This window comes from Hydra viridissima, unplaced genomic scaffold (assembly GCF_058129835.1).
Source record: "Hydra viridissima isolate aposymbiotic clone 2 unplaced genomic scaffold, HvirCarnegie_v1 scaffold_3, whole genome shotgun sequence".
In the NCBI taxonomy this organism is placed as follows: Eukaryota; Metazoa; Cnidaria; class Hydrozoa; order Anthoathecata; family Hydridae; genus Hydra; species Hydra viridissima.
The window spans coordinates 53,674-74,132 of record NW_028324302.1 but is presented as its reverse complement, the minus strand read 5'-3'; the positions used below and the strand labels follow the sequence as shown (position 1 = coordinate 74,132).

Here is a 20,459-nt window from a genome sequence, read left to right as displayed (position 1 = left end):
TTTTTTTACACAGCTCCTGCAGCATAATCTTTAACAAAATACTCTTTTGAAAATTTTTAAATTGAAATAAACAAAAGCCATTTGCGTAAGTAGAGATAAATTAGAGAATAAAAAGTGCATAAACGCCTCGCTACTTTGATGAAGAAGAAACGGATGACTAGATGCAACTTTTTAAATTCGTGTGCTACTTTGATGATGAAGAAGAAACGGATGACTAGATGCAACTTTTTAAATTCGTGTGCTATCTCTTTCGATTAAGGTACTTTTTGAATATTTTTTCAAAGAAATGTTAGCGTAGTTTTCCTTTTTTAAATTTAAATCATGTTTAAAGGTAGTTTTTGAATATTTTTTCAAAGAAAAGTTAGCGTAGTTTTCCCCTTTCAGATCTAGCTTATGTTTAAGGTAGTTTTTGAATATTTTTTCAAAGAAAAGTTAGCGTAGTTTTCCTCTTTTAGATCTAGCTTATGTTTAAGGTAGTTTTTAAATATTTTTTCAAAGAAATGTTAGCGTAGTTTTCCTTTTTTAAATTTAAATCATGTTTAAGGTAGTTTTTGAATATTTTTTCAAAGAAAAGTTAGCGTAGTTTTCCTCTTTTAGATCTAGCTTATGTTTAAGGTAGTTTTTAAATATTTTTTCAAAGAAAAGTTAGCGCAGTTTTCCTCTTTTAGATCTAGCTTATAATTCAGGTAGTTTTTGAATATTTTTTCAAATAAAAATTAGCAAAGTTTAGCTTATTTAGCATGACATCACAAAATACTAAACTCAAAAAGGCAAGATAAAGTATAAGATAAACGTAAAATAAGATATAGATGAAACAAATGTTAGGCTGCATAAAATCTAAAACTGCATTGCCTATCATAAACACAAACGTCTAGTAAGAGCTTTTAAAGTTCGTTCTTTTCGTCTTTTAATTTGAAGAATCGCGATTTGAATTTTCTAAAGCGCACATGCCTCTCAGTTGCTTTTTTCTTAAGGAAAGGTCACCAGAGTTTTTTTACGCAGCTCCTGCAGCATAATCTTTAACAAAATACTCTTTTGTATATCATTACACAGAAATAAACAAAAACCATTTGCGTAAACAGAGATAAATTAGAACTCAAAAGTGCATAAAAAGCCTCGCTACTTTGCTATAGAAGATGTGGATGACTAGATACAACTTTGTAAATTCGTGTACTACCTCGATGGATTAAGGTATTTTTCGAAAGTTTTTTTAAAGCAAAAATAGCGCAGTCTTCCTCTTTTAAATCTACCTTATGTCTAAGGCAGTTTTTGAATAGATTTTCAAAGAAAGGTTAGCGTAGTTTTCCACTTTTAAGTTTAGCTTATGTAGCTTGACAAAACAACACACAAAAAGACAAGATAAAATATCAGATAAACGTAAAATAAAATATAAATGAAACTAAAGTTAGGCTGCATAAAAAACAAACAACTTAATAATCTACTAGACATGTTTAAGTTGAATTAAGTAAAGTCCTTTGCGCAAATTTGGGTAAATAAGAGATTAAAAGTCCATAAAAAGCCTCGATACTTTGCTGAAGAAGAAGATGACTATATGCAACTTTTTAAAATCGTGAGCTATCTATATCGATTTAGGTCCTTTTTGAGTACTTTTTCAATGAGAAGTTAGCGCAGTTTTCCTCTTTTAAGATTGGATCATGAAGCTTGACATAACAAAACACAAAAGTAACAAAGGCAAGACAAAATATAAGGTAAACGCAATATAAAATATAGATGAAACTAAAGTTAGGCTGCATAAAATAAACGGGTAACAATACTCTTCTATGTATATTTACATTGAGTTAAATAAAATCCTTTGCGCAAATATAGGTATGTTAGAGAGTAAAAGTGCATAAAAAGCCTCGCTACATTGCTGTAGAAGAAGTGGATGACTAGATACAAACTTTTAAATTTGTGTGCTGTCTCTATCGAATAAGGTAGTTTTCGAAAGTTTTTTCAAAGCAAAAATAGCGCAGTGTTCCTCTTTTAAATTTAGATTATCTCAAAGGTAGATTTTGAATAGTTTTTCAAAGAAAGGTTAGCGTAGCTTTCCTCTTTTAAGTTTAGCTTATGTAGCTTGACATCACAAAACACAAAGCTCAAAAAGACAAAATAAAATATAAGATAAACGTAAAATAAAATACAGATGAAGCTAAAGTTAGACTGCATAAAAAACCAACAACATAATAATCTACTAGGTATGTTTACATTAAATTAAATAAAATCCTATGCGCAAATATAGGTATGTTAGAGAGAAAAAGCCTCGCTACTTTGTTAAAGGTAGTTTTTGAATAGTTTTTCAAAGAAAGGTTAGCGTAGCTTTCCTCTTTTAAGTTTAGCTTATGTAGCTTGACATCACAAAACACAAAGCTCAAAAAGACAAAATAAAATATAAGATAAACGTAAAATAAAATACAGATGAAGCTAAAGTTAGACTGCATAAAAAACCAACAACATAATAATCTACTAGGTATGTTTACATTAAATTAAATAAAATCCTATGCGCAAATATAGGTATGTTAGAGAGAAAAAGCCTCGCTACTTTGTTAAAGGTAGTTTTTGAATAGTTTTTCAAAGAAAGGTTAGCGTAGTTTTCCTCTTTAAAGTTTAGTTTATGTAGCTTGATATCACAAAACACAAAACTCAAAAAAGAAAAGTAAGATAAAAGTTAATCGTAAAATAAAATATAGGTGAAATAATTGTTAGGCTGCATAAAAGAAAAAAAAAATCATAGCATAATAATCTTCTATATATGCTTGGATTGAATTAAATGAATTCCTTTGCGTAAATATAAGCAAACTAGTGAGAAAAAGTGCATAAAAAGCATCGCTACTTTGCTGCAGAAGAAGTGGATGACTATATGCAACTTTTTAAAATTGTGTGCTATCTCTATCGATTAAGGTGGTTTTCGAAAGTTTTTTCAAAGCAAAAATAGCGTAGTTTTCCTCTTTTAAATCTAGCTTTTGTCTAAGGTAGTTTATGAATAGATTTTCAAAGAAAGGTTAGCGTAGCATTCCTCTTTTAAGTTTAGCTTAAAATTCTTGGCATCACAAAACACAAAACTCAAAAAGATAAGATAAAATATAAGATAAACCTAAAACATAATATAAATGAAACTAAAGATAAGCTGCATAAAAAACTAACAACATAATAATCTACTAGGCATGTTTAAATTGAATTATATAAAATCCTTTGCGCAAATATAGGTATGTTAGTAAAAAAGCATTAAAAGCCTCGCAACTTTGTTAAAGTAAAAATCCATAAAAAGCCTCGATACTTTGCTGAAGAAGATGACTATATGCAACTTTTTAAAATCGTGAGCTATCTATATCGATTTAGGTCCTTTTTGAGTACTTTTTCAATGGAAAGTTAGCGCAGTTTTCCTCTTTTAAGATTAGATTATGAAGCTTGACATAATAAAACACAAAACTAACAAAGGCAAGATAAAATATAAGGTAGTTTTCGAATGTTTTTTCAAAGCAAAATTAGCGTAGTGTTCCTCTTTTAAATCTAGATTATCTCAAAGGTAGATTTTGAATAGTTTTTCAAAGAAAAGTTAGCGTAGCTTTCCTCTTTTAACATTAGCTTATGTAGCTTGACATCACAGAACACAAAAACATAAAATAAAATATAAGACAAATAGATGTAGCTAAAGTTAGGCTGCATAAAAAACCAACAACATAAAATATCTACTAGGCATGTTTAAATTGAATTAAATAAAACCCTTTGCGCAAAAATAGAGAGTAAAATGCATAATGTTAGAGAGTAAAAGTGCATAGAAAGCCTCGCTACTTTGCTGTAGAAGAAGTGGATGACTAGATACACTTTTTTAAATTTGTGTGCTATCTCTATCGAATAAGGTAGTTTTCGAGAGTTTTTTCAAAGCAAAATTAGCGTAGTGTTCCTCTTTTAAATCTAGATTATCTCAAAAATAGATTTCGAATAGTTTTTCAAAGAAAGGTTAGCGTAGCTTTCCTCTTTTAACATTAGCTTATGTAGCTTGACATCACAGAACACAAAAACATAAAATAAAATATAAGACAAACGTAACATGAAAAATAGATGTAGCTTAAGTTAGACTGCATAAAAAACCAACAACATAATAATCTAACAGGTATGTTTAAGTTGAATTAAATAAAACCCTCTGCGCAAATATAGGTATGCTAGAGAGTAAAAAGGCATAAAAAGCCTCGCTACTTTGTTAAAGGTAGTTTTTGAATAGTTTTTCAAAGACAGGTTAGCGTAAATTTCCTCTTTAAAGTTTAGCTTATGTAGCTTGACATCACAAAATATAAAACTCAAAAAGACAAGATAAAATATAAGATAAACGCAAAATAAAATATAGATGAAACTAAAGTTAGGCTGCATAAAAAACCAACAACATAATAATCTACTAGGCATGTTTAAATTGAAATAAATAAAACCGTTTGCGCAAAAATAGCTATGTTAGAGAGTAAAAGTGCATAGAAAGCCTCGCTACTTTGGTGTAAAAGAAGTGCATGACTAGATACAACATTTTAAAATCGTGTGCTATCTCTATCGATTAAGGTAGTTTTCGAAAGTTTTTTCAAAGCAAAAATAGCGTAGTCTTCCTCTTTTAAATCTAGATTATGTCTAAGGTAGTTTTTGAACAGTTTTTCAAAGAAAGGTTAGCGTAGCTTTCCTCTTTTAACATTAGCTTATGTAGCTTGACATCACAAAACACAAAACTCAAAAAGACAAAATAAAATATAAGATAAACGTAAAATAAAATGTAGATGAAGCTAAAGTTAGGCTGCATGAAATAAACGGGTAACAATATTTTTCTATGTATGTTTACATTGAGTTATATAAAATCCTCTGCGCAAATATAGGTATGTTAGAGAGTAAAAGTGCATAAAAAGCCTCGCTACTTTGTTAAAGGTTGTTTTTGAATAGTTTTTCAAAAAAAGGTTAGCGTAGTTTTCCTCTTTTAACATTAGCTTATGTAGCTTGACATCACAAAGCACAAAACTCAAAAAGACAAAATAAAATATAAGATAAACGTAAAATAAAATACAGATGAAGCTAAAGTTAGGCTGCATAAAATAAACGGGTAACAATATTTTTCTACGTATGTTTACATTGAGTTAAATAAAATCCTCTGCGCAAATATAGGTATGTTAGAGAGTAAAAGTGCATAAAAAGCCCCGCTACTTTGTTAAAGGTAGTTTTTGAATAGTTTTTCAAAAAAAGGTTAGCGTAGTTTTCCTCTTTAAAGTTTAGCTTATGTAGCTTGACATCACAAAACACAAAACTCAAAAAGACAAGATAAAATATAAGATAAACGCAAAACAAAATATAGATGAAACTAAAGTTAGGCTGCATATAAAACCAACAACATAATATTCTACTAGCCTAGTTTTCCTCTTTTAAGTTTAGATTATGTAGCTTGACATCACAAAACGCAAAAAGGCAAGACAAAATACAAGGTAAACGTAAAATAAAGTAGAAGTGAAACAAAAGATAGGTTGCATAAATACAAAAACTGCATTGCCAAAAATAGAATTTGTTGTCTAGAAAGACTTTTTAAAGTTTGTTTCTTTCGTCTATTGACTTAGTGAATCGCGATCTGGTTTTTCTTAGGCGCGCTTGTTTCTTAGTTGTTTTTTTTTGTAAAGAAAGTTTATTCAGACGTTTTTTTTACGCAACTCCTTTAACATTATTTTTAACAAAGTATTCTTTTATACGTGTTTACATTGAAATAAAACCCTTTGCGTAAATAGAGATAAGTTAGAGAGCAAAAGCCTCACTACTTTGCAGAAGAAGAATTGGATGGCAAGATACAACTTTTTAAATTCGTGTGCTTTCTCTTTTAAGGTACTTTTTGAATATTTTTTCAAAGAAAAGTTAGCGTAGTTTTCCTCTTTTAAGTTTAGCTTACGCAGCTTGACATCACAAAACGCAAAAACCAATAAGGCATGATAAAATACAAGATAAACGTAAAATAAAATAGAAGTGAAACAAAAGTTAGACACCATAAAAAAAAAAAAAACAAAAAAAAAACATAATATACTTCTATGTATGTTTACATTGAACTAAATAAAATCCTTTGTGTAAATATATGAAAAAATAGAGAGTAAGAGTTCATAAAAAAAGCCTCGCTATTTTGCTGAAGAAGAAATGGATGTCTAGATCTTTTAAAATAAGGAACTTTTTGATTTCTTTTTCCGAAAAATGGTTGGAGCAGTTTTCCTTTTTTAAATTTCACTTATGCAGTTTAACATCACAGAAAATATTAATTTGCTTTTTAACAAACTCTTAAAAACATCAGAAATAATTCTAAATGCAACTCTATTAAAAGTGTTAACAGAATAACAAAACGACTTTTTTTTTTTTTTAAAGATAAAAAAAGTTTGAACTATCTTTAAATAAGAAATGTGAGAACAGTTTAACAGAACTTCTTGTTTATTATGTATTTAGCGAAACAGATAAATATATTTGCAAAAGCATAGAGAAAACAAACTACACAAAAGGCCCATCTTTATTGCCAAACTGAACAAACTTTTCTAAACTACATAAATGGTCTCACTATATTGCCATATTGAACAAACTTTTCTAAACTACCCTCTTTTTGAATTTTTAGCTTCATGTTTTTAATTTTGTCTTTAATATGGCTTCGGTAGGAGTACTTTTGCAAGACATGAATGAGCTTGTCACTGCTATGATTTGCCAAGATGCCAAGGTAATCTTTGTACGAGCAACTTGAGCTTACATCTGTAAACACGTCTTGCAAGATGTATGCCAACACCAAAGCTGCACATCGTGGAAAACTTCTGGTGTTGAACCATTCGTTGTGGCCAGGGCAAGCATTCAGCTTTTCAACTATTTCATCTAAAATTTTACAAACTCAAGTCATAACACAAAGAGATTAAATCGAATATTCATTTGGTTCTGAAGCATGACAAGATTAATTTTGTTTTTTTATTTGTTTTTTTTTGTTGACCTTATTGTTTGCACTGATAGCAACAACTGGTTTTTGAAAGATTACCTAATTGGCATTGGCTAACTTCTGCTTTGTTTTCCTTTGTTCTTGGCTGAGTTGATCCTGAAATAAAATAAAACCATGTTCATTTTTCTAATTCATAAAAAAACCATCAACAGTTTCTAAGTGTTAGAGATAATAACAAGCTGTGCATGATTTCTAACGGTGAAGTTTCTAACTTCATCATTAGAAATCGGGTAGACACAACTTTCTAAAAGTGCACTTAGCAATGATGGCAAGTTTTTATTAACAGTTAACCATCTGAAATTGTGCAAGAAGAGGTTTGTGTTTATATATGTTTGTATAAATTAGGTTTTACATTACCGATGTGTTCTTGAGTAAAAGATGGCATTTCCAACTTGATTTTTTTTCTTCTTGGATCTTTTACTTCTAAAACATAATCAGTTTTAGTATCATTCACTTGTGTAAACATTTAAGCAATCACAGAATTAGTCCTGCAACAAATACATACACACTTCTGTGTTGTTTTTTTTGTTTTTTTTTTGTTTTTTTTATTGTTTTTCTTTTTTTTTTTTTTTTTTACAGCTTTAACAATAACAATAGGGCAAGGAGTTAATTTGGGCATTTTTATTTTTTGAAAGCGTGTTGAGATTTGCATAAAAATCAAAAATCAAAAAGAATTTACCTCTGGATGTACAAGCAAGACTTTGGCTAAATAGACTACCAACAGATTGAACAGCACCAGGTGAGGGCTGTTTTTCAAGAACAGTACCAGCCTGTTGGACTGGAACAGCTGAAAGAAACAAACTGGGTTTGGCCATCGTTTGCTGACGAGCAACAAGATTAGGAGCCAGAGGAACAGAAAAGACCTCTTTTGAAGGATTAAAAACAACTTGCAGAGAAGGAGCAACATGAACAGGTTTGGCAACCACTTGCTTATGAGCAGGTTCAAGAAGAGCAGGTTCAAGAAGAGCAGGTTCAAGAAGAGCAGGTTCAAGAAGAGCAGCTTCAGGAGGAGCATGGAAAACACGTGTGACAGCCATAAGATTATCTTGCTGTGAAGCAACATTAGACACTGTTTCCAGCAGAACAGAAAAAACCTCTTTTGAAGGACTGAAAGCAACTTGTTCAGCAGGAGCAGCAGAAACAGGTTTGGCAACCACTTGCTCACTAAAGTAAACTGGAGAAAGTTGTGCATGGTGTTCAATAAAATCCGGTTCATCAGGAAATAATGTTAATGCAAGAGGAGAACAAGCTGTGCCAACAGGAACAGCTAGAGTCTGATCTACATCCATACAAACAGCTTGTTCATTAGGAACTAGTTGTGCAAGAGCAGAGGATAGTTCAAGAACTGGACCAGCGATTGTTTGTTCAGAAGGAACAGACGAAACAGGAGTTGAGCTAGGTTCACACAAGAAATCTACAACATGTTCGTTGCTGTCCTCTAAAGGAGCATTGTTTTCTACAGCTGGAGAAAATGGAACCACTGTGGTACAACCGAAAGTAGCAGCACATTCTTCAGAGTCAGAACCGGAGTCTGAATCTTCCTCAAAAATGTCCTCAACATCATGAAAACCGTACTCCTCTGCATTAGTTCGGAGCCAGTCCATCACATCCTTCTCCTCCTTTGGTGGTCTCTCAGACTTTTCAACAGTCAAAGACTCTATGACTCCGAAGGACTGTCCGATGCCCAGGGCAAAGCGCAACTCCTCTGCAGCGTTCCACTGGGACACATAAAAGCTATCCATTGTGTGTCTGCTGTGCTTCATGTAGAGTGTAGCAAACCGCTCGCGATCTTCTTTGCTGTTGTTGGCAAAGTAAGTGGCTATCGAACCGCGAATGCAAGTGGGAGTAAGACGCTTCATGGGAATGTTTACTTGGCTTTTTCTGAAGCAGGACGTCAGGCTAGAGGTGATAGCAGAGGAACCCATCTGGTAAACAGGCACTCTAGTTGCACCTAGTGTCACACCTTCGTCTTTGTTGGCTCTCACCGAAGGAAAAAGGGGCCTGTAGCAGTCGCTCAACTCCAAAACAGTCTTGGTGTCTGCAGCCATGTAGTGAGAGTCGTTGACAAGAAGGTCTCTGTATCTCAGCAAATAAATATCGATCAACACTTTCAAGTCGTTCGGCACTAGAATGTTTTTGGCTCCGTACTTGTATGCTGTTTTGTAGCGCTCTTGCACAATGCAATATCCACACTCACTCTTCTCAGCAGCCATGTAGTCTCTAATGTTTAAAAGAGCAATGTTAGATTTTCTTAAACTGTTAATTACAGTGACAGAGAGCAGAAGATGGTTTCGTAGAGACACAGCATTGTCTCTAGTCAGCGGAAGAGACGCCTTTCTAATCGATTCCACTAAGTCTCTTACGTATGCAGACTTGCCATATTCGGTCAGCAAACTGACATTGATGATGTTGATGCTTTTTCTTCTTTTCACAAGGCTCCTCCTCAAAGAACGAAAGGGCCTCAGCACTTTTCGCAACTCATCCACCTTGCAGCGCAAACGTCGGATGGCCTCATGAGAAAGTCCGAAATAGACGTTTCTGGCTTCACTGAAACGAAACAGGAGACAAAGGGAGACGAGGCGGTTGTACAACGTGTGACAAGACATGGCTTTTGTTTGGTCAAGTTCACTCAGCTTGGAATTGAGCTGAATTTTCTTAAAGTGCAAGGAGAAGTATCTATCCTCCAAAACATTGGAATTGGTGAGGGCGTTTGGGTGCAGCGTCAACGTGCTGTCACAACAAGTCAATATTTCCACAACTGCATTTTTGTAGATTTTTGCTTGTGACCAAGTGTTGTTGTTGGCTACCACAAGCCACTTTTCAAAGTCTCTGAAGAGCTCATCTGCTGACTGGTAATAAAAGTGAAAAGCATCTTTGTCCAGCTGAAACAAGAGTCTCTTTTCTTCGGTCAAGACATAGGAGCTGGAAACCAAGTGCTCTAAGGAATCGAAATCAGAGTCAAGGACGGATTCGGTGTTCAGCTCTTTGTTTTCTACAGAGGTGCATTGGTTTGCAGAAGGAGCCTCGGACGAACCAGCAACTGGTGAGGGCAAGCTTAAAAGAGGATCAGAGGAAAGAACCGGAGAAGAAAAAGAGGAGGAAGGCCCAGGAGCAGAGGATGCAGAGCCTGATGCAGACGCTTGTTCAGCTACTGGCTTAATACCAAAGAAGGCAGGTCGAATAAATTGAGGGACATAGAGCTTCTCGTTGTCGTATCGCTTTGCCTCTGCAATCTTTTGTTTGATCATCTTGGAATCGTAGAAATGAGTCTCTTTCAAGTGTATGTCCAGTCGGTCGTAATACTTCCAACATTGCAAACAGGGGTAAGGTTTTGGACAGCCGGACTTGCGTTCGAGACGAGCATGCTGAAACTTCCTGACCATTGCAGAGTAAAAGATGGAAGCTTCATCCAAAGTCCAAGAATGATCTTTTTTAGTCAAGTGTCTTTTAATGCTTGTGGACGAATGTTTGCACAAAGGCATCGGACAGCTAACAGCGTACCTCTTCTTGGTACCATAGAAAGGTACAACCCTGTTTACGGAGCCACACGCTGCAACTAATGCGGCCCTGACTTTGTTTTTGAGCTTTAAGTCTCTCTGTTCTTGTGACTGCTTTCTTTTCTTTTTTTTTGCTTTAGAGTTTGGAGAAGAAGCAACAACAGAGTTGTTTTCTTGTGAAGAAGACATGTTCAGGTGTTTGTTTGCAACGGTTTAAGCTAAAAAAAAAAGAAAACAGTTAGTGAGAGTTTTTTTTCTTCTGCCTGTATCCAATCCTGGAATGTTGCGTGGATTGATGAGAAACACAACTACAGCGAAGAGCTGTGTTTTTTCGAGTCCTCTGCAAAAGAGCAAGAAGAAAGTAAAGAGAGCAACAAGAAGAAACAAAGCTTGCACTAGCAAAAGAAGAAGAACGAGAGCAACTAGCATTACATGCATGGTGGCAACAGTGATTGCTATTATGAGAAGGAGAATGAGAAAAAAAAAAGAAACAAATAAATAAAGAGATGGAGTTTGAGAGGATCTCGCAACCATATGACTCAAAGAAAGAAACTGTGTTGAAAAAAGGCAAGAGAGGGCAAATAGAACTTGCTAACAAGGACAAATGACAGACATAACTACAACAGTAACAACTCTCATTGCAAGCATAATAACAACAACAGCATCAGCATCACTGACTCAGAGAGTGTTGAAAAAACAAAACAGATTAAAAAAAACAAGCAAAGTGGCTGAACAGTAACAACAACCATTGCATGTATAACAACAGCAACAGCATCACTTAATCAGAGGGTATTGATAAAAAAAACAAACAAAACAAAAACAAAAAAGAAAAAAAAACAAAACAAATAAAAAAACAAAACAAGCAAACTGGGTGAACAGTAACAACTCTCATTGCAAGCATAATAACAACAACAACATCACTGACTCAGAGAGTGTTAACAAAATAAAATAGATTATAAACAAGCAAAGTGGGTGAACAGTAACAACTCTCATTGCAAGCATAAAAACCAACTACAGCAACAGCAGCATCAGCAACAGCATCACTGACTCAGAGGATATTGATAAAAAAAAAACAACTAACAAACACACAAACAAAAACGAATAAAAGCAAAGTTGCTGAACAGTAACAACTATCATTGCAAGTAAAACAACAACAACAGCATCAGCAACATCATCACCGAATCAGAGAGTGGTGATAAAATAAGATAGATTAAAAAACAACCAAAGCGGCTGAACAGTAACAACTCTAATTACAAGTAAAATAACAAAAGCAGCATCACTGACTCACAAGGTTTTGATAAAACAAAAAACAAAAAACAAACAAAGCAAGCCAAGTCGGTGAGCATTAACAAACACTCATTGCAACTATAATAACAACAACAGCAACAGCATCACTGACTCAATGGGTGTTAATAAACAAAAACAAAAACACAAACAAAGCAAGCAAAGTGGGTGAACATTAATAAGACTCATTGCAACTATAACAACGACAACAGCAACACTATCACTGACTCAGAGGGTGTTGATGAAAAAAAAGCTAACAAAAACACAAACAAAACAAGCAAAGTGGGTGAATATTATTAAGACTCATTGCAACTATAACAAAAACAACAGCAACACTATCACTGACTAGGAGGGTGTTGATGAAAAAAAAACAAACAAAAACACAAACAAAACAAGCAAAGTGGGTGAACATTAATAAGACTCATTGCAACTATAACAACGACAACAGCAACACTATCACTGACTCAGAGGGTGTTGATGAAAAAAAAGCTAACAAAAACACAAACAAAGCAAGCAAAGTGGGTGAACATTAATAAGACTCATTGCAACTATAACAACGACAACAGCAACACTATCACTGACTCAGAGGGTGTTGATGAAAAAAAAGCTAACAAAAACACAAACAAAACAAGCAAAGTGGGTGAATATTATTAAGACTCATTGCAACTATAACAAAAACAACAGCAACACTATCACTGACTAGGAGGGTGTTGATGAAAAAAAAACAAACAAAAACACAAACAAAACAAGCAAAGTGGGTGAACATTAATAAGACTCATTGCAACTATAACAACGACAACAGCAACACTATCACTGACTCAGAGGGTGTTGATGAAAAAAAAGCTAACAAAAACACAAACAAAGCAAGCAAAGTGGGTGAACATTAATAAGACTCATTGCAACTATAACAACGACAACAGCAACACTATCACTGACTCAGAGGGTGTTGATGAAAAAAAAGCTAACAAAAACACAAACAAAACAAGCAAAGTGGGTGAATATTATTAAGACTCATTGCAACTATAACAAAAACAACAGCAACACTATCACTGACTAGGAGGGTGTTGATGAAAAAAAAACAAACAAAAACACAAACAAAACAAGCAAAGTGGGTGAACATTAATAAGACTCATTGCAACTATAACAACGACAACAGCAACACTATCACTGACTCAGAGGGTGTTGATGAAAAAAAAGCTAACAAAAACACAAACAAAACAAGCAAAGTGGGTGAATATTATTAAGACTCATTGCAACTATAACAAAAACAACAGCAACACTATCACTGACTAGGAGGGTGTTGATGAAAAAAAAACAAACAAAAACACAAACAAAACAAGCAAAGTGGGTGAACATTAATAAGACTCATTGCAACTATAACAACGACAACAGAAACAGCATCACTGACTCAAAGGGTATTGATAAACAAAAACAAAAACACAAACAAAACAAGCAAAGTGGGTGAACATTAACAAACACTCATTGCAGCTATAACAAAAACAACAGCAACAGCATCACTGGCTCAAAGGGTGTTGGTAAAATAAAAAAATTAATAAAAACAAAACAAGCAAAGTGGGTGAACATTAACAACACTCATTGCAGCTATAACAAAAACAACAGCAACAGCATCACTGGCTCAAAGGGTGTTGGTAAAATAAAAAAATTAATAAAAACAAAACAAGCAAAGTGGGTGAACATTAACAACACTCATTGCAGCTATAACAAAAACAACAGCAACAGCATCACTGGCTCAAAGGGTGTTGGTAAAATAAAAAAATAAATAAAAACAAAACAAGCAAAGTGGGTGAACATTAACAAACACTCATTGCAGCTATAACAAAAACAACAGCAACAGCATCACTGGCTCAAAGGGTGTTGGTAAAATAAAAAAATTAATAAAAACAAAACAAGCAAAGTGGGTGAACATTAACAACACTCATTGCAGCTATAACAAAAACAACAGCAACAGCATCACTGGCTCAAAGGGTGTTGGTAAAATAAATAAATTAAAAAAAACAAAACAAGCAAAGTGGGTGAACATTAACAACACTCATTGCAGCTATAACAAAAACAACAGCAACAGCATCACTGGCTCAAAGGGTGTTGATAAAATAAAGAAATAAAAACAAAACAAGCAAAGTGTGTGAACATTAACAAACACTCATTGCAGCTCTAACAAAAACAACAGCAACACCATCACTGACTCAGAGAGTGTTGATAAAATAAAATAGATTATAAACAAGCAAAGTGGGTGAACATTAACAAACACTCATTGCAAGCATAAAAACTTACTCAGAGAGTGTTTATAAATAAAACAAAAAACAAAAAACAAAAATACAAGCCAAGTGGGTGATTACTAACAGCGCAAACAGCAGCAACAACAGTGTCTTTAGAAACAACAAACAAGTACAACAGCAACAACTGCTTTTACAGAGTATAACAATAACAACAACATGGCACTAACAACAACAAAAGGGTTGGAATAAAAACCTATAGGCAAAAGGAGAGCTGCATTCAGACAAGATCGATTACAAAGAAGCTCTTCTTTTGGACAGAGGAGAAACTGCTTTTGAGGGACAGAGGGACTTTTGTTGTTGTTGTTGTGCAGAAACCAACAAACTTTTATTGAACCGAATATAACCGAACATAACCGAAAGTCTTGTTTGCTTCTGTTTTGTGCCATCAAGAAGGGAAAACAAAACATCACGAAACAAACGAAGCAAACGAAACAAACAAACAAACGAACGAAACAAACAAAAAAACGATTAAATAAATAAACAAACAAACGAAACAAACAAACAAACAAACAAAAACAAATAGGAAAAACAGAAAACGCTGTACCGAAACCTCGCCATTTTTATCCTTCCTCGAGCTTTCTTTGGGCGCCAAAGACCGAGAAAGTTGAGCAAACGTGACGTTGAGGGGGGGGGGGGGGTACTTAAGGCCAGCAGACCGACCAATGGCAAGCTTAGGAGAGACCCACGTGAATGTTACTTTTTCTTTCTATGTACGCTGAATCCGCTCAAAGTCTGGAATTTCCAGCATTCACGTGTCATCACTCCAGCCACCAGATTGGCCCACACTTTGCACACTTTCAAGACTAGAACTTCACTTAATCACAAATTGAGCCAAAAAAAAACTAAGTCTCGCATGGCGACAACTTTTCCAAAAGCAAACAAAGGCAAACGAAGGCAAACGAAGAAAAAACAAAAACAAGTAAACAAAAACAAAACCGAAAAGGGAGAGAGAGAGTGAGTCGACTCATTTCTTTCGACTGCCTTAAACGAGAAGTCTAAAACGTTTAAAAGTTGAAAACTAAGTTTTTTAAATGAACTGCACCGAAAAAACTTTACGACAGTTTAGCTGGTTAAAAACGCAGAGGAAAATATTTTATAAAATTTAAGCGTTCTAAAGATGTCCATTTTTGTTTTTGGCTTTTTTTTATTTTGGTTTGTTTCTGGCTTGTTTCTTTTTTTAAATTCTAGCGATCGAGCATATTTGAACGGTTTCATCAACCTGTTGGCGCACGTGCTCGAGAGCTAGAACTTTGATTGCTTTTGTTGTTGAGAATTGAGAATGTCCGAGCAGGTTTTTTTATCGATTTCATCGCTTGTGGCGAGGCAAAAATCAAAACGCTTTTTGGACGAAAGAAAAGAGATTAAAAGGAAAAAAGAGAAGAAAAAAAAAAACAAAAAAATAGGTTATGTGTCATAAACATTTATTTTCTCACGCGATGACGTCTAGTTTTGTTACAGTAATTAAAATATGGTATCAAGTTTGTAATTTCTATCTTATTTTTAGTTACGGATAATTGCCAATTATGTCACGTTTAGTATACACAACGCTGTTTTCTTAATAGCAATATGATACAAACAAGTTATAAAAAAAAAAGCGTTCGCTCGATCTTCCTTAGTCAGTTGAACAAAAAGAAATTTTCACAACATATGATTGATTTGGTTGTCCTAGCAAGCTGTTTTAGCAAACGACTAGAGGTTGCAACTGTTGTTCATTGAAAACGAAAAATCTAGCGTCAGCAAGAAATTTTTGAATACATAATGTACACAAAAGTGGCACTAACAAATGAAAATGTAAAAAAAAATGTTTACCTTGATGCCAGACTCGCAGAGATGTTGTCGCTCGTTGCTATCGACTGCGAACAGCTTTGTTGTTTTTCGAAGTGCCTCTTCATTCTACTTATAGCCGAAGTTTTGGCTTCGAAAAAAAATACACGAACGTCGTTAAGCTCAACGAGCTGCTTTAATTGTTGTTCGTGCGAAAACGAAATGCTTAAAACGGATAAAAGTGTTGGCGTAATTACACTTTTCGACCGCGATGCAGTTTGTCAACTCTAGCGTACTTTTTTGGCTCGTGGAGCAAAAGCCTCATGATAATAGCAAAGGCTTAAAATGTCCTAACATGTCAGCAAAGGCTTAATATGCTTAATAAACTGTGGTTAAGCTTTTGCGGTGCAGTTCATTTACAACTTAATTTGCAATTTGCTGGCACAAGCAAACGTTTATGACTTCTCGTCTAAGGCAGTTGAGCGAAATCAGTCGACTCACGTTTTTGTTTTTGTTTTTGTTTTTGTTTGTGTTTTTGTTTTTGTTTGTGTTTTTGTTTTTGTTTGTGTTTTTGTTTTTGTTTGTGTTTTTGTTTTTGTTTGTGTTTTTGTTTGTTCGTCTTCGTTTAAAATATAAAGAATTCGAAAGGAAGGTTGTTGCTTTGTTTGCTTATTGAAAGTTGTCGCCAGTTGTGAGGCTTAGTTTTGTATTTGTTTACTTTTTAAAATATCGAGGAAAATATTTTAGGACATCGCATTCTAAAGGTGCCTTTTTAATAAAACATCTAACGATTTAGCTTTTAACGTTATGCTCAAAAGAATGCCCGTTTCGGTTTCTTTTTTCTTTTTTTTCTTTTTTTTCCTTTGTTTCAATTGGGCAGAGTGCTCATTTGAGCAGCCCACCCATGATCCAAAATTATGAACTCTGTACAAGATACGTTTCATGGACTGTAGAAATTTCAGGAAACCAACACAGTGACTAGTTCGTAGTGTGTGTTAGTTCCACCTTTATTCACGGTAGAGCGGACCTGTTCGAGTACTCGAACATTGGGTCACGTCTGAAACGTGAGAATGCTAGAGTGCGTTTTACTAACAATTTTATCGCTTGTGGCCAGGAAAGCAAAACTTTCCGTTTTTGTCTTTTGCATCCTAAAGGAGCCTTTTTAATAAAACCTCTAACGACTTAGCTTTTAACGTTATGCTCAAAAGAATGCCCGTTTCGGTTTCATTTTTTTTTTTTTTTCTGTTTGTTTTGGTTTTTGTTTTTTTTTTTCAATTCGGCATTCTAAGGGTGCCTTTGTAACAAGATCTAACGATTAAGCGTTTAATGTTGTGCTCAAAAAAAAAAAAAAAGTGCCTTTTATATCTCTCAATGGTCTCCAACGATAAAACTGCCGACCAATCGCAACGATTAAACAGCCGACCAATGGCAGCTCAATAGTCTCCAAACATGAAACTGCCGACCAATGGCAGCTCAGTGGTTTGAGAAGTGAGATCATTCGACTTCGTTTTATTATCTCCAGTTTGAACTAGTGCTTGGCTTTCATAAAAATTGTCAAATTTTTCCAAACAAATCTTATACGAAACGCTACTTTGATGTCAAACCTTCGTTACTCCCTATTCCCTTCTAGCGGAGGGCCGGCTAAAAGCTAGAAAAAAAGAGAGAAGGAAACTTTTTTTTTTTTATTAAGAGGGGTGGGGGGGGGGGGGAAAGAGTAAGAAAATTACGGGGTTAGGATTGGAGGGGGATGGTTTTACGGTTTGGAAGCCTGGGGACAATGAAAAATTGCGTTCGTATAGTGTTAAGGTTAAAGGGTTAGGGTTAGGGTTAGGGTTAGGGTTAGGGTTAGGGTTAGGGTTAGGGTTAGGGTTAGGGTTAGGGTTAGGGTTAGGGTTAGGGTTAGGGTTAGGGTTAGGGTTAGGGTTAGGGTTAGGGTTAGGGTTAGGGTTAGGGTTAGGGTTAGGGTTAGGGTTAGGGTTAGGGTTAGGGTTAGGGTTAGGGTTAGGGTTAGGGTTAGGGTTAGGGTTAGGGTTAGGGTTAGGGTTAGGGTTAGGGTTAGGGTTAGGGTTAGGGTTAGGGTTAGGGTTAGGGTTAGGGTTAGGGTTAGGGTTAGGGTTAGGGTTAGGGTTAGGGTTAGGGTTAGGGTTAGGGTTAGGGTTAGGGTTAGGGTTAGGGTTAGGGTTAGGGTTAGGGTTAGGGTTAGGGTTAGGGTTAGGGTTAGGGTTAGGGTTAGGGTTAGGGTTAGGGTTAGGGTTAGGGTTAGGGTTAGGGTTAGGGTTAGGGTTAGGGTTAGGGTTAGGGTTAGGGTTAGGGTTAGGGTTAGGGTTAGGGTTAGGGTTAGGGTTAGGGTTAGGGTTAGGGTTAGGGTTAGGGTTAGGGTTAGGGTTAGGGTTAGGGTTAGGGTTAGGGTTAGGGTTAGGGTTAGGGTTAGGGTTAGGGTTAGGGTTAGGGTTAGGGTTAGGGTTAGGGTTAGGGTTAGGGTTAGGGTTAGGGCCCACGAGGGGCGTCCTTCAATTGTAAAATGCCTTTAGACGCACGTGTCTAGTCGTCTCGTTGCATCGACCTAGAGGAGTTTTCTGATAGATCTTGCGCTTTGGGCTCAGTTAATCGGTCTGTATCCATTGTAAACACGGTGTCTGCCGTTAGAAAATCGTTAACCAGGCGTTTGTGAGCTTTAACAACCATCCCTTTGAGTTTAAAACGAACGTTTCTTCAAAAGCCACTCGAGATGGAGGTACTCACGGAGGTTTGTTACGGTAACAACCCTGTGGTTTGCCATCTTCTTTCTTTCCGCAGCGTCGCAAACGCATCGGCCGGTCTCTTAGGTGACGAAAAAACGTCTGATCTCTCGACTGGAATGCTTAACGTACTAAGATTAGTAGAGTTAGTACTAAGAGTTGCATCTGGCCGCCGTAATTTTCTTCGATGATGTCTTGAAAATTTAGTGACGTCGTTTTCAAACCTCTAGGGTCGATTTTAACCTTCGACCTTAAAGTCGATTTTAGCCTTCGGTGTGGCTCTGTACAACTTTTGCGGTGAAAAAGCTTGCGCGGAGTCTACAGTTGTATTTAGCCGACAGATGCTGGCAACGCAGAAACAGAATGACTCTTGGGCGGCGCAAACCGAGCGTTCAGCAAATTTCTAGCATTTTACGTCAATGCGGACAATCTGCACGACAAATAAAGCTAACTTTCTCGTTGCAACAGTTAGTCACTGGACGTTGGACGAGTGTGTACAGCTGTTTTGCGTCGAAAGCCGACCGGTGGTCGGATGCGACTCTTCTTTTCATTCGAAAATCAGAACCTGGCCATCAGTAGTGTATCACCATCGAATGCTTAATGTAGTGATTTCTCGAAACGACAAAAGCTTGTAAAACAAACAGCTTCGCTGTACTGTTGCCTAATATGTTAACGGATGGCCAGGAACAACTTTGGTCTGTAATGAATGAGTTAGGGTTTTTCCATTCGAGGCACTAATTACTGCAGTTTTAAAAGTCACCTAAAGTATAAGCTCATCTCTCCATTCAAGAAAAACAAGCATCAGAGTTTCGGAAAGTTTGCATGCACGACACCACCATCGATGATACTTAAACAAACAGAAAATGAATTGCAAAACAGAACCACTGAATTGCAAAACATAACAACGGACAGCTTGTAAAAAGCATGGTGATGAGCTTCTTCAATCCAATCAAGGAACCAAGCATCACAGTTTCGGCAATGGTGCATGTGCAAATCAGCAAACTGTGATACTTAATCAAACAACTTCACTGTTTTGCTTAGTTTAAGAACGGATGGCTAAGAACAACCTCGTTAGTGAGTATGAAGTCATCTCTTCATTCAAGGAATTAATAATCAGAGTTTTAGAAGTCTCTTACGTGCGATACTACTATCAACGGTACTTAATCAAACAGCCTCTCAGAATGGCCTAGTTTGAGAACGGAAGGCTAGGAACAACCTTAGTAGTGGGTCATCAGTTGAACTTTTCATTCAAGGAATTAAGCATCTAAAATCTGAAAAATAAAAAGAAGAGCTCTTTGTTAGAAGTTCTTATTTTTATTTTTCCTCAACTTCTATTTCTTTTCTTTTTTTCTTTTTTTTTTTTAATGATAGTTTTTCTTTTTTTTTTATCTATTTTGTTCGTTTAAATTAATACAACAGGCGTTTTAGGTCGTTTCTGTAACATTATTTAACACTTTAAATTGTAATAAATATTTGAACAGAAGAAAATCCTTTTCGTAACGTTAAAATGTCATAAGAACATTTCATCTTTACCAAATACGCTTGTAAGAATAGTTTCACTTTTAAAGTTTGTTGTATATGTCTTTTAATTTAGTGAATCGCAATTTGGATTTTTTTAGGCGCACATCTACTTTAGTTGCTTTTTAGAAAGGTCACCAGAGTTTTCTTACACAGCTCCTGCAGCATAATCTTTAACAAAATACTCTTTTGAAAAGTTTTACATTGAAATAAACAAAAGCCATTTGCGTAAGTAGAGATAAATTAGAGAATAAAAAGTGCATAAACGCCTCGCTACTTTGATGAAGAAGAAACGGATGACTAGATGCAACTTTTTAATTTCGTGTGCTATCTCTTTCGATTAAGGTACTTTTTGAATGTTTTTTCAAAGAAATGTTAGCGTAGTTTTCCTTTT

General features: G+C 35.3%; 1 protein-coding gene across 2 annotated transcripts; it reads right to left on the bottom strand.

Moving 5' to 3' along the window:
• Nucleotides 1-6,401: 6,401 nt before the first annotated feature.
• On the bottom strand, nucleotides 6,402-14,661 carry LOC149890467 (uncharacterized). 2 transcript variants are annotated; one of them, XM_090081424.1, is made up of 5 exons: nucleotides 14,590-14,661; nucleotides 7,647-10,682; nucleotides 7,325-7,390; nucleotides 7,007-7,063; nucleotides 6,402-6,849 (listed from the first exon to the last, which is right to left on the bottom strand). In XM_090081424.1, the coding sequence occupies exons 2-5, from the start codon at nucleotides 10,651-10,653 to the stop codon at nucleotides 6,530-6,532; spliced, it is 3,450 nt and encodes a 1,149-aa protein (XP_089937550.1). In that variant the 5' UTR covers nucleotides 10,654-10,682; nucleotides 14,590-14,661; the 3' UTR covers nucleotides 6,402-6,529. The 2 variants fall into 2 exon arrangements, 1 of the variants encoding a protein (XP_089937550.1); XR_016450623.1 differs by lacking the exons at nucleotides 6,402-6,849; nucleotides 14,590-14,661 and having other exon boundaries at nucleotides 7,007-7,052; nucleotides 7,224-7,390; nucleotides 7,647-10,653.
• Nucleotides 14,662-20,459: the final 5,798 nt, after the last annotated feature.